Below are 14,556 nucleotides of genomic sequence, written 5' to 3'. Positions count from 1 at the left end.
TGGCTGTTTCCCTCTGCTCCCGAGCAGCAACCCTCTCCACACATAAATCTCTGCTCCCCAAACCTGCTCTCCCCCTCCTTCACTCCCGTTAACTCCCACTCCTCCTCTGCATTTCATTCCTGCCTTCATCAACACTACTGCATCTTCCTTCTTCCTCCGTTTTTTCTTCTTCTTCTATTAGTGCCCTTTTTTAGGTTCCACATCCTTTCTCTCTCCTTCATTGCAAATTTCTCTCCAGTCTCACCCACTTTTCTTCTCATGCCTGATGTACTTCTCCATTTTCTTGCTCCTTTGCTCCAATCCATATATTGCATTGGCCTCTCCAACCCCGCTGCTTTTTCTCTTTCTGCCATCTTTTTAGAATTTCCTTCATCCTCCTCTTAGTCTTTCCTACCAAAATGTACATCCTTCCCTAATCTATAATCCTGCTGTCCTCTTATGTCCAAACTCCCCTCTTAATGCTTCTTTCTCCCTCTATTCAGCATTTTCTCCGTCTCTCTGCTTCCTTTAACTATTCATCTCCTGTTTGTCGCCCCCTACACTACTAATCTACCCACTCCTCTTCTCTTCTGCGCCTCTATTTTATTGTCTTCCTCATTTCTTCTCCTCCATTGCTCCAACAGCCCTTCTCTTCTCCTCTTTCACCCTTAATCTCCACTTCCCCTTTATAGTCTCCTACTCTGCTATATTCAGTCAGTCTTTTTTACTCTTCTTAGCCAAATTCACCTCACACTACGCATCTCGGCTACACTTCAGAATCTCATTTCTTCCTTTTCCTTGTGCTCTCCTTCTGTTCATGTTTCTTTCATATATCTTCCTGCCTCCTCTAATCATAGATAGAAGACTGTTGCTCTTCTGTCTTCCAGATTTATGTCTCGCAATCATCCTTTCCTCCTCTATTTTCTTCTCCTCTATCTCCACACAAATGGCTCACATCATTTCTATGGCTCTTTCACCTTTCTACCTTGGTTCTCCCACCAAAAATCCTTTCCTATTTTGCCCTCATATAGTTCATTTTCCTCCTCTTCATTTTTTCCTTCCTGCAAAGCTTCCTTTCCTTTCTTTTCCTTTTCTTTCCTTTCCTTATTTTACCAGTTTCCTTCGCTCCTTGTCTGTCCTCTTCCTCCAATTCTATCTCTCTAACCCAGATCCCCTTCTCTTGTTCTCGTGTTCTCTCATCTTATCCCACCACTTTCCCCCTCTGATCTTTCAATCCAGCTCACACTACTCTTTTTCCAGTTTGAATTACTCTCCTGCCATCATCCTCTTTTCTTCTCTCTTCTCCTTCTCGTCTCTTGTCCCTTATTTTATCTTCTCATGTATATGTCTTCTTCTCTTCATTCCCCTTTCTCTCTCAGTTTATGACCCCTTCCTCATCTAGGATGACATATCTATAGACAGATTGATGGGTGTCAGCCCTAATACCAGCAGAAGCCCTCTGTTAGCCTCTGCAGACTCTTCCATCTTTCACTCCAACAAACACATCAGCCTGTGCAGAGGAGGGAAGGGGGAATTTGCCGCCATCATTTTAGATCACTGGATTATTGGGGCATCGTAGTGAATTAAGCGGCAACTAATTGTGGCGGTTATTTTATTTATTTATTTTAATTGCTGCTCCTTGTCACCTCAGATTATGCTTCTCCAACCATAAGGATATCAGATCTGTCAGGTACTGCAGGGCTTTGGGATGAGGCCCACACACACACACACACATATACAGAGAAGCTCCACTTGCCATCATGATGTCTGAACCTCTGCTCTTAAACAAGGCTTGTCATGCTATTTTTAATTATTTTCACTGGCGAGTACAGAGTTTTCTTCAGTGAGGTGTTTTTTTTTACAACCCAATTAGAACAACAGAGTCAGCCAACCTTGTATACTTGTTTTTATGGTACGATCAGTACACTTTGGCACTAATGGCCAAGGGTGATTCATCCTGAAGCTGCTCATGCAAGAAACGCTCATCAGTTGTGCTTTAGATGATAAAAGTCATTAAAGTGAAGTGCATGTTCAGTAGCTGTGTATAGTGAATAGAAGCGCCGGTGCAAATAAATATTGCTCGCGCATGTATCTAATATCTTTTCAAAAGTTTTGATATTTACAACGGCGCACAAGAAGCCATTTGTTTGGATTTGGTGCTGACAAAAGCTCTTTTGTAATCTGTTGTAAAGTGAGGTGCTGCTCTGAGGCCCCAGACCTTTGAAGGTTGAAATTCAAAGCGTGCTTTGTTTTTGTAATTTCATTGACTGTAGATTTGTTTGTATAAAAGCACTGGGTCTAAAAACAAAAAACACAAGGTGATGGAGTGGTAGGAACATGTTGAGGCAATCAAATATAATTGATGTCACGATTAACTAATTTAAAACGCTTATCATGCCATGCAGATATGTGACTTGCAAAAGCCAGCAGCCTACTGCAGGATGCATGATTCTTTAACAGGATAAAGTAAGCAGGTTCAACTTCTTTGCAGATGACCTTGACTTATTAATTTATTAATTTTGCACAGTGGCATCCCAAATGCAATAACAGGAGTTCTGAATGTCTGTGAAGGTTCTCAGTCATCCAGGTCATCATAGTCTAAGGAGCTTGGAAAGAAAAACGTCTGGACTTCTTTAATTTGCTTGAAGATGTTTTACCTCTCATCCGAGAAAGAACTGTAAATGAAAAATGAACTGAAGAAGCTTCTCGGATTAGAGGTGAAATGTCTTCAAGCAACTTAACAAAGTCCAGACGCTTTTCTTTCCAAGCTCCTTAGAAGAGTTACGAATGAATTCTACTGATATAAATAGGGGAACTACTTATTTCAGTAGTGATAATATGAAACCTCAATTTTTATGTAAAACACTGTTTAACGCTCAGGTTTATTGTGTCATTTAAAAATGAGTATCCCATCCATAGAATGAGGAAAAGTTTGGCCAAAAATACTAAAACAAAATTAGGTCAAATCAGCCTAAAATGTCTTTTTTTGTTGTTTTAGTTTTTTAGTTTTGGTATTTTGTAAATTGTAATGACAGTGAGAATTGAGGGGAAATGGAAATATAGGGAAAGAGAAGAGGGAAACAACGAGCATCAAAGGTCCAGGCTGCCATGTTACACCCATCAACATGACCCTCTTCACTCATACTGATGTCAGAACTTTCCAGACACACCTACTCTAAACACTGTAATAAAATCACAGATCAAGTGTAACAGTTGTTACTGTTAGGCAGTAGTGGTAGAAGAAATCCATTAGTATTTATCTTTGAGACGTGAAACTTAATTTTTAAATAGATAGTTTCATTACATATAAATGTTCCCGTTAACTACACAGGCTATAACTGTGTTGTTGTGCAGTTTTCAAAATCTTTACATGCTGTAAATGCCAAAAAAGATTTATGTCTTTACCCATAAACCCCCATCAGAGAGTATTTTTGTTATCTTGATGATTCAGAGAGGAATTATACAACTGTTTGAGGGCGTTACAGTAGAGAGCTTGAAACTAATCATTTGCCTCACAGAGTCTATTACTGTACGAAGTCATAGTGAGTCAAATCAACAATTTGAGGGATTGTAAAGATTTGCCGTTATCCAGATCATCTTAAAGTTTACATTTTTTTAAGATGATTTGAATGAAAGTGTTTTCGGTTGAAGGTAAAAAGGAAGTCCGGTTGCTTTTGACTGAACATTTCTAAATACATCTTGAGAAGCCTTTGTGAGGATCCTTGGGTGCCCCTGGAGCCCAGTTTGGGTGTAAATCTTTGCTGATGTAAACCATCAAACATTGATGGTCCAGCTGGGTTGCTGTGGAAGCAGAGACTGAAGCCAGTAGGGCTCTTTTCTCTTTCTCTCCCTCTCTGCTTCCTGAGCACTCCTGCTCTGCCTCTGTTTATCCTCAAGCATCCCCTCTTGTCAACAGATTAGGACTGAACCCCGCTGTCTCTTCCTTTCGTCGTCTCTCTCTGCCTCCATCTCTCTGTCTTTTGGCCTGTCTCTTTACATCTGCGCTTCTGCTCTATTCTTGTGACGAGCGAAAAGAGTGGAAGGAAGAGGAGGGGGAGATATAGGAGAAAAAGAAAGTGTATATATGTGTGTGTGTGTGTGTGAATGTGTGTGTGTGAAAGAGAGAGACGAGAGATGGGACAGGTGCTTGCAGTGCAAGAATTGCTTTGCTTGCCTTGCTTGCATGATCAGGCTGCAAAAATGTTCAACTCAAGCAAAAAGGTCTGTTCAAGAATCGACTCTGAGAATCAGGCTTCCTCGCCTGTGGCCAGACCAGCGCTGGCAGCGCAGCGGCAGTTCACAGCGGCAACACGCTACATCAGACCCACACACACACATACAGAGCCCAATCGTAATTGCAGGGGCCCACAGATGCGCGGTCAACCACACAGAGATGTAGCTGGTCTGTGTTAGGAAGCCAGACACACCACTGAACTGAACAGTAAATCAGGCTGAGAGACCATCTGAGGTGTCAGCGGCAGAGTCCAGGCAACAGACACCTGGAAGAGTCCAAACAGGCTAAACACACATTAAGCTGCAGATGCTGCATGTAGGGGATGGATTCCCTCTGATCACATTTACAGGCTTACACCAGCTCAGCAGGAAACACTGATCTGCTTCTCTGCTCCGTTCTCGTCTGTTCGCTGCTGTTCTCTTTATGTTTTTGTTCTGCTCTGTTCTCTGCTGCTCAGGTTCTGTGCCTGTGTTGTCAAAATCACCTTGGTTCATCGGCCACAAGCGTCCCAGTGGGCCAGACCAGTAGAATCTCCTAAAAAGTCTACAAAATGTTCTCTTTCTTTTAGCATAAAGAAATACAAGTGGGCTTTTCTAAAAGTTCACATGTAATAAACTATGAATTTCCAGGCAGTCCATTTTGTAAACAGATGGTGATAACTTAAGAAAGATATGTCTAAATTTTCCTTATAAGTCATTCTAGTGTCATGACAAAGAAATGCTTCTGTCATCAACAACATGTTTAGGATTGACTCCTTAACTTAACAACTTTGCTTTGACGTAGTATGGTAATATTTTTGACACGAAGAAGGTGACTTGCAGCACAGCATTTCAAAATACAGCAAAAAGCCCAAAAACCTTGCAAAGACATCCACTGCACTGGATTATGATGATTTTGGCCAGCAGGTATCATGTCTGAAACCCCTGATATACACTTTTTCTAACCTCCTCTGCTGGTTCAGTTGTTTTGTTCATCCTTTCTCTCATTTCTTCTGTTCTGCTCCTTCTTATATTCCTTTCTAATTTGTCGTGATCCATTTTGCTTCTGTTCTCTCCCGTGTTTTTACTTCATTATGTTTCTTCTTGTTCTCCTCCGTCTGACATAACTCAGTTCTGGTCACCTTTCCTCTGAGCTGAGAGCTTCTCTGCTGTTTTGCTGTTCTGTTATTTTCTTTGGTGACCCTGCTCTGTTTGGTTTGCTTTATTCTCTCTTTATTCTACAAAAAAACAAACTTTAATATACTTCACCCATATCTCTCCTTCTCTTCAATTAAGCTTATTACCAGTGCTCCTTGTAGCCACGACACCAGTTAATCAGATCTCTTTTCTAATCTTCAATTTCAGATATTCTGACTTTGACATATTATTCTGTAACATCTTTAACCTTCTTGTGTGAAGCACGAATGTCCTGCTCTGTTATAATCCTATGGGGTGGTCGGCTCAGCTCCAGTCTGGGAGCTCCTCTGACTGTCTGTCTAGGTAGATCATTGTCTGTGGTTCATCACACCCTCGGCCTGCAGCACGAGGGACCCAGGTGCTGAAGCAGGTACACACACACACACACTCTCTCTCACACACGGTTGAACTGTTCACATCAGGCCACCTCAATTAATCACCTCTGTCTTTGGAGCAGTGACTGCCCTCAAACACAAACGCACACATCTGCTCATTCACTGAGGTGTGTGTGTGTGTCGCTGTGTGTGTGAGAGAGGGCAATCTATCAAGGTGATCGATAAATAGGAACATTAATATTAGTAATGGGACTCTCTTTCAGTCCACTGAATATGTCTCCGTCTTTAAGGTAAAATATGAATTTTTCTTGGCACCTGAACGTTTGCAGCAGGACCGCGCGCACGGACACGAGCACGCAAGACTCTACCTGCATGCTAAGAAGGAGTACTAACACACACAGAGAGACAGACACACACGCACGCACGCACACATCGACTTTCTCTCTCGAGGGACAGTTGTCTGCGCTGGTCTTTACACTACTCTCACTGCACACAGGCTCGATACAGAGACTGAAGGCACGATCACGCCAAGCGCGTGCATGCTGCATGTGTGTGTGCGCGTACGTGTTGGAAATTGATTCAGTGTGACTTATGTTAAAACCCGGCGACCAGACTGTGCATTGGATTCTCGCCTCATCAATCATCCCCCGGCTGGCAGGTTATGCGCAATGTGTGTTTGCATGGGCAAGCGTGCGCGCGCATGTGTGACCCACACTGCGTTTTCGTATGTGTCAACCAATTCTATCCATGCGTTTTAAAGGTCACGTTAAAGCAATGTCGTTTGCAGATGCTCCACATCTCTCCCATAAACGTGTAACTGAAGAAAAATGAATGCAGCCTCTCTGGGCCGTTTGTGTCTGCACTCTAAAATCTATTTTTCCCCAACAGGGCAAAGACCCCGAAAACCCCACGACTCTTTCCCTTCAGCTTCTGCGGGCTGAGGGGCTGATGATGATGTCCAGGGCGGCACAAATCTGTAACAACACGCGCACAGAGAACCATGCGCACGGACTCATCGCCAGACATAAATCCAAAATATACAAGCACTGCCAGCGCAGACCGAAAGAGACCCACAAAGCTCACAGACGCCCGCACAAACAGTGGAAACAATAAATGGGTGGAAAATCGGGTATTTATCAGAAACTTTCAGTTTCTCATGTCTTAGTCAGGTCAAACTGAGCGTCTTTAAACATCACTCACCTTGGTTTAAAGTGATCGCCAAAGTTATGATCCACAAAGCTGGCATGGTTCAGCCGAGCGCATTCAGATTCCTCCCCTCGGCTCTGCCTCCCCAACAAGACACCATCAATTCCTCCCGATCGGGTGAATTTAACTGGAATCCTCTTTGAGTCATGAGAGTGCAAAAACACACATTTAGAGAAAAAAAAATCCAATGCCTCTTTATTTCTATTGCCCTTGTCTTTCTTAAACTATGTCTCAGTTTTTTCCGTGCGTAAATTAAACCTGTCTCCACTTCTTTTTTTTTTTGTTTCTCACTCTTGGTCCCTTTTCCTCTGTGCGCTTTTGATTCCCATTTAAATAGGACTGAATTCCTCTTTCTCTCTCTTCTCTTACTCTCTCTCTCTCTCTTCCTCTGTGCCCCCCTCCTTTCATACAATCAGTAGCACACACACCCTCCCTCCTTCACTACCACCACCTCCACCTCTTCCACCCCTCCCGCTCCAAATCTCGGTTTTAGAGAGAACAGAGAGGAGGGCGCTGCTGCGGCCACAACAAGAACTGCGTTTAAAACATAAAAAAGAAATCTAAACAGTCAGGTGTTAAACTTTACAAATGAATGCTGCTTTAACGATGAAAACTCAGATTATGCAGATTATGGATGTGAATAGTTTGTAACCTTTAAATTAAAGTAGCAAAGCAGTGAAGACAGTGTAGATAGTTAAATGTTTAAGTCAGATATTCTGGACATTAATTCGATTCACATAAGAAAACGATCAGAAATTTGCATTGTTCAAAGCTTCAGGCGTCTTGATCATTTCATGCCAGATTGTGTATATCTGGCTATGGATGACAGGACTACAGATTTTCATGTGCCGATCATAGTTTTAAAATACTAGAGTAAATTCTTTGCTCATCAAATCATAGCAAAATAGTTTTTGAATAGCTTTTGAGAGCTAAACCATAAAAAATAATGAATGTTGAATATTTATACATGTTGCTATTACTGTTACTATTAGGACTAGTGCAATAACAGCGGCCCGATCGTATCCAGTGTGCTAATGGGAATAGCTGCTTATAGAGGGAATTCGTATTCATTTGTATTTATTTATTTTTAAAGCGTAAAAGCCACCAGAACACCTGTTTAATTGCAGCTAAGAAGTTTCATTGCCTGCAAATACAGCAACATGTAAATTGCGTTAAAATTGCATAATTCACCACCCAAACGAGGTCAGCTTTGACAGTGCACGCATTTGTTGGCACCTACATCAATGCATTTTTGTTCAGTTTGAGCGGGATCACATTTCTGAGGGTGAAAACTGATTAATTTATTATAACGGCATTCTGTTTATTCATCCCAACGACGCTTTTATATGTAGAACAACTTCAGCAAAAAAATAGTTCTTTATCTTCAAATGAATGGAGAGCACGCATCATCCATCTGTTTTGATGCGACTACATACTGTGCAATTAACCAGTAGCATGTACACAATATAAGGCTGATTATTAACCTCCAGTACCAACATGTGCTAACAATTTTCCCCAAACCGCAGAGCAAACTAAATGAGAGGAAGCAAGGGAAAGATAAGAGCAATGAAAGGAAACCACACAGAAGAAAGACTTAATAATCGGTTTCAGACATAATAAGATGAATTTTGTTGCCAGTGTCCAATGTAAGTTAATAGAATTAAGTGAGAAAATCAGTCAGTAGCTTTCTTATTTTTATAACCAAAGATCATTTCTGTTTAAACAAGAGTGTTCCGTTTACTATGTTGCACTGCCATCTGTTGGACCTTCTTTTTAGCTGCATGCTAGAAACAAAATATGCAGTGTGGCTCATCTGGACCTGTTGATAACTTCATTCTGTGGCTTTTAGATTTATGAGCCATTTTATCACATCAATTACTTTCTGGGGGGAAAAGTGTTTTTCAAGCACAGAGACTGATGAAAAGTAAGATGTTTAATCACTGGAAAGAAAAAAAACAGAAAAAAACCCCCCAGAATCCGCTGACAAAGAAAAGAAAGCTCATAAATCCCATAAGCCTGTTTAAAGTCCTAATCAAGTCACTACAGATCTAGCATATAATATTATTTTAAATATATATATATATATATATATATATATATATATATTTCTTATATTTTAGCTGAAGAGTATTTCTATAGGCGCAATGCCTGGATTCAAATTGAGTCTAGAATCAGAAACTGTCCAGTCCATCTAGTTCAGAGAGAGATAGGAAGCTATTCTCAACAAATATGTCTCTGATATGATGAATGTGAAGGCATTTAAAATGTTAAATAACAGAGAGCGCCTTAGAGCTCTTTGATCTTGAAAAGTCTCAGTTTTTTAAGAAAATGTTGCATTTTTCAATGATGCAGTAAACTGCCGGGTACCACAAAGTTTTACAGCGTGAAACAGTAAACACAGGTACTAATAACGTTAAAGACGAGTCTGTGCTGAGTTATTAAATGTGATTAGCAAAATATGTGTTTAACCACACTTTCATATTAAAAAAAAAAGTTTCATAAGAAAGCTCTAATGGGCATTTCAGACCTGGAATTTTTACAGTTTCCCAGCATAAAGAACAAATGATAAGACACGTGAAATTAACCCAAATGCATGTTTATTGAAGTCAACAACTGAACTGTTATTTTAACAAAAGTAACCCCAAAAAAACAAATACTTTATGAACGTAACAGCCAACAGACGCAAAACCCACCACTGCATGCGGTTGGGCCTCACCTTGATGACATCATCAGCCATAGTACAAATTAACATACATGACAGCACTACTCCCATGTGATATGGATATTTATTCAAAAGGAAGACTTGTCATTCAAAATAATAATGATAAGAACAAAGACATTGTCTGAGTTACTGAAATAAGAACATTTTTGTGAATGCAACACACATGAGAGTAAATCTGAAGTTTGTCTGGGTCAATTATTACACGCCTCACACTCATACACAAACACACACACACACACACATGTACAAATACACCATAGTAACAGACATCAAGCCTGCTGTGCATATCCAAATATGTGTGTGGATGTGTTTGTATCCAAAGTGTATGTGCAAAGTATGTATGGGGTGCGCTCGTAAGAGTATCCGGTAAAAGGCAACACTATATACATGAAATTAATTAAAAATTGTTGTTGAAACAATAAAATATGCAAAAAACTAAATGTCTAACCTTCAAGTTTTGGAACATCTAAATTCAAGGAAAGAAAAAAAAAAAGATATCAATTGAAATGAAAACAATGAGATTATGCACACCTTTAACGAAACATAATTTAAAAATTAATTGGCTTATTCTACAAAATGAAAACAGATGGGCGGCAGCTAGTGTGCGGCTGCCTGAAGAGGAGGTGGCGCGTCGGGTGGAAGGGCAGGACAGCTCGTACCGACTGAGGAGGGAGAAGAAAAGCTGTTGTTTGCTGGCATCTGGTGACAGTCAATCATTACTGCACTGATGCACTGAAATTCAATTAGACGTGAGTGCACATCTCAGTCCAACACTATGCCCCTACGTGGTTTTGATGAGGGCATAACGAGTCCTACTTTGCCAGTTGCTTCACTGCTTTTCTGCTGTGTTGAGGCGGTGCAGACGGATTTCACTGGGACATGTTTGCAGATCAGAGAAAAGCAGGGAGGTCGGCCGGTTAGGCCGCCGCTTCTCGTCTCAGGAGACGAACTTGTCATCGCTGCTCATCTGCAACACTATCTACACTTTCCAACCATTTCTCATGCAAGCTACATGCTAGCACACTAACTAAGACAAAGGACAGGACAATAAATTACAGGCAAATACAGGTCCATTAGTTTTTAAAAGACACTACACTTTGGTGAGTATGAGTCAGATATTCCTTTCTCCATTCACAGAGCAGAACTAGACTGAGGTTAAATACAAATCAATGGTAACATCTTCAAAGTGGACAACAATCTCTGTGAGACAGAGCCAATCCTCTGATCTGCAGGCATGATAGCAGTGAAATGATAGCAGAAGAGTGTTGTAGAGCAAACATCAGATAAACAGTGCGAGCTCAAACACACAGAATCCAAGCACTGTTTAACCCGGGTTCACTACCACATCACCAGTCACTAAATAGTCTCACCAAGAGCTCTCGGCAGAAAAAAAGAACAACAGCTGACCCTGCTTCAGGTCGCATTACCCTTTGTAGAATAGCTAGCTTATAGACATACTACTTGCTCACAAAGAAGAAAGCTAGGTAGCGGTTAACAACAACACGGGGAAAGGAATGCAAAATCACATTCCCTGAACATTCCCATAAAATGTGTACAAAAACTATCAAAGACATAACTGTCTACAGGTAGACTGACAACAACAGCAAGTGGATTCCTCTCCAAACACTCCCAAACAGTGCTTCGAAGAGCCATCAGCACACGCCAGCAAAGCTATAGACGCTACTTCTACTGTACGTCTATGTGAACTCGTGGATGAGAGACCAGGAAGGAGAATCAGACATCAATCAGAGATGGAGTGGAGGAGTGATGAGAGGAGGGGACATGGGGTGAAGGTGGATCAGGACGCAGACGGGATGATTGATTAAAGAATGCAAGGAATGGACGGGCGGAGCAGAGGGGGGAAAAGAGAAGAGGACATTTAAGTTACTAAATGACTTTCTTCAGTGTTAGCGCCGCCCAGACTCGGCACCCTGCCCACCAAACCAAAGCTTGGCATGTGTACAATCTAAAACCCAGAGCCTCTTAGTTAGATTGCAATCAATTTCAATGACCGGGCCAAGTGGAGCTTTCAGTGCTAAGGCGAACTTCCAACCTTAATAAAACACTGTGCATTTATGGGAACCTTTTGCTAAGCTGGTTAATGATTCCTGCTTGCAATAACACACATACACACACAAAAAGAGAAAAAAAAAAACAGTAACAGAAAGGTTTTTTGCCGGGAAGTTTGTCATAATGCATGTAGCCAGTCTTATTTGGCCCTGTAGTGAAAAGCAAGCAAGCATTTTCACCTCTGAAAGCAGCAAATGTGCCAACCTCTTAGAGGAAGTCATGATGTCACTACTCAATGAATTTAGCGCCAGGTGGCCTCGCCAAGACAAGCAGTCTGCTGCAGAGAGAAAAACGGCGAAGGTGAACCGTGGGATCAGCGGGGCCAGCTGGAAGGAAAGCCACAGTGGTCCACAAGTGCAAACACTGGGCCGCAGAATTCAAGATAAACTCCACCACCAACTTGTCGCCGTTCAAAGCTCTCGACCGAAGGTGTGCTGCTGATTAGCATTTAGGAGCAGAGAGCCGACAAAGCAGGGAGAAACTCCATTCATCAGCGAAAAAGGAACTAAGTACATAAACAGTGTTGAAAACCTGAACATCAAAATCAAAATACAAGTTGGAAATTAGATTCATGGACTCCTGGGCTGACAAACTGACAAACACTGTAAAAATGTTAACACTGACAGTAACATACTGAGACACTGACGAGAGCAAATCCCTCACGAGTCCCCAAGAGATCAAATAAAAAAAGAAGAAAAGATCAAAGAAAATCAGAATATACAAATATTTGCAGTTAATGTTAGTCTTCATTGCAACATCATTGTTGTTATGTTTCTATTTTTTACCCAGATATTGATATTTCGACTCTGCATTTCCACGCATGTAATAAAAACAGGCAGGCTTTTTTTTGAGTATATAAGTTACTGTAATGCAGTAACAGACTGTATGAGTTACAGGAGAGGGGAGGGGTGGAGAGAGAAAGAGAAGGGGGATAGAAGGAGAGACAGAAGGCAGAAACAGGACAGAGAGAGTGTATTTACAGCACACCAAACATTTTCTGTCAAGTAAAAAGAATGCTATATAATTCTATATATATATATATTTATATATGTATACTGGAGCCCCTGGGCTTTGTAGCACAAGGTGGGAATGCTGTTTTTGCATGGGTGTTGCATGTGTTTTGTGGCGGTGCATTGTGGAAAACTCGATGGCTCGTACCAGGGTTTGCGAGGACGTAGGAAGAGGTTTGATGGCATAAAAAGATTAAACCGTGAGAGAGGGAGATTATGTTTGTCAGTAATAATTTGCTTTAGATGGATTTCTCTGTCACGAGGAGGCTTATAGAGGGATTCTGCCTTGTTAGATGTAGAGAATGAGGAGAAAAAAAAAAGTGAATAGACAGACCTGATTTGGATTAAATGTTGAGAAGACAGGTTTGAGAAGTGGAATATCAGCTCGACATGTTGGAATGTGACTTACAATTTTGATTTTTCACTGCGCTGACAGTTCAAAATAGGCTACGATGCTTGTGTGACAATGTGTTAATGTGTCAGAATTCGGATGCGTGTTAGTAGGAGGCTCCCGTTTGTTATTCTGAGCATCTATGAGCATTCACGTCTGTGTGAAAACAGATTTACCCCTTAACTGACACAAGTATGTTGCATGTTCGTGTGTGTGTTTGAGTGTAACATTAGTTCATCCATATGTCAGTGCAAAATCTCACTTCCCTGTATCAATGCAAAGAGGGTAGTACCAGTTGAAGCTCAACTCAGCCCAGAGTCCTTTCCCTCCATTCCCATCCCATCATCCCTCCAACAGAGTGAAGAACTGAAGCATCGTGAAAAAAAATCGAGGTTTCCTTTCCTTCACTCTTCCCCTCTCCTCCAATCCACGTCCTCCAACTTTTTTCTCCGCCTCCTCCCGCTTCTTTCCTCCACCACTCTGTTCTCTATCTAGATAAAGTACTCTTTCTTGTCCTCTGCTCCGGAGTGACCTCCTTCTGCGTTGATGATGGCTGTGTCGGCATCCGGGGCATCATCTGAGCCCTTGGCCTCGTGGGTCAGATACGTTCCTGTGGCAGGAGAGAGAAAAATTTGGAGAAGTAAGATTAAATAAGGCAGTGAAAGTGTAACATTGTAACTGTAAAAAGTAACCAGACAAAGACCAGCAGAAAATAAACCATTACAGTTTGCTACACAGTGCGTTGCTAGCTAAAGGTCCAGCTGCTTTATTTAAGCCTTACATGCAAGTTCTCGTGTTTTTAAATCAGATCATGAAATTATGTTTTTTCATATTGTGAAATGTGCTGAAAACAAACTGAGGTAGACTAACTGTGCTATTATAAGGCTGCATGAAAATACTCCGCAGGTTAGTGCAGGATAAACAGGTGAGCTTGCTGTACTGTGATGGATTAAAGTAAAGTGTGTGACTGGTGCACAGTGGCTGTGGTTTCATGGCCAGAGTTAGGTTACATCAAGTGTAGCAGAGATTAATATGGATTTTTGCTGATGATGCTGAGATCCATTGACTGAACTCTATCTTCATACCAACTTTATACCATCTAGAAAAATGAATGTAAAGAGTGTACTGACAGTGTAGCTGGAAATTAGCCAGAACAACTCGTGAAATATCTGCTAACACCTGGTTCAGTTCAGGTGTGTAAATGACAAAGAGCAGCAGGTCAGCTGATCACAGCCTGCACACTAAGAAAATCTACGAGAGCTCTCGAAATAAATTATTCTGAGTTATATTCTTTTCCCCACAGTGAGCCATTGCAACCAATTTTAGGTTTCCCCAACTGCTGAATTCCACTTTAACCCCTGACTGTACACATTTTTCTCTTTAGAGGCAGACACCCTCTGCAATGTAGGCAACAGAAAATAGATATGTATTTTT

The 14,556-nt window shown here is 41.3% G+C and overlaps 2 protein-coding genes across 4 annotated transcripts in view; both read right to left on the bottom strand.

Annotated features, from left to right (window-relative positions):
* The window catches only part of kirrel1b (kirre like nephrin family adhesion molecule 1b), an 82,988-nt gene extending 75,673 nt beyond the window's left edge, over positions 1–7,315 (bottom strand). For both annotated transcript variants that reach the window (XM_087831530.1, XM_087831531.1), the window contains exon 1: positions 6,924–7,315. In XM_087831530.1, the coding sequence (XP_087687656.1) occupies positions 6,924–6,969 (46 nt within the window). In that variant the 5' untranslated portion in view covers positions 6,970–7,315. The remainder of the gene's footprint in view (positions 1–6,923) is intronic.
* A 2,194-nt stretch (positions 7,316–9,509) lies between these two features.
* The window catches only part of cadm3 (cell adhesion molecule 3), a 103,300-nt gene continuing 98,253 nt past the window's right edge, over positions 9,510–14,556 (bottom strand). For both annotated transcript variants that reach the window (XM_087832605.1, XM_087832606.1), the window contains one exon: positions 9,510–13,732. In XM_087832605.1, the coding sequence (XP_087688731.1) occupies positions 13,614–13,732 (119 nt within the window). In that variant the 3' untranslated portion in view covers positions 9,510–13,613. The remainder of the gene's footprint in view (positions 13,733–14,556) is intronic.

Source organism: Neolamprologus brichardi, chromosome 18 (assembly GCF_056152115.1).
Source record: "Neolamprologus brichardi isolate AB-2024 chromosome 18, ASM5615211v1, whole genome shotgun sequence".
In the NCBI taxonomy this organism is placed as follows: Eukaryota; Metazoa; Chordata; class Actinopteri; order Cichliformes; family Cichlidae; genus Neolamprologus; species Neolamprologus brichardi.
Note: the sequence above shows the minus strand (reverse complement) of the source record. Positions and strands in the feature narration are given on the sequence as shown.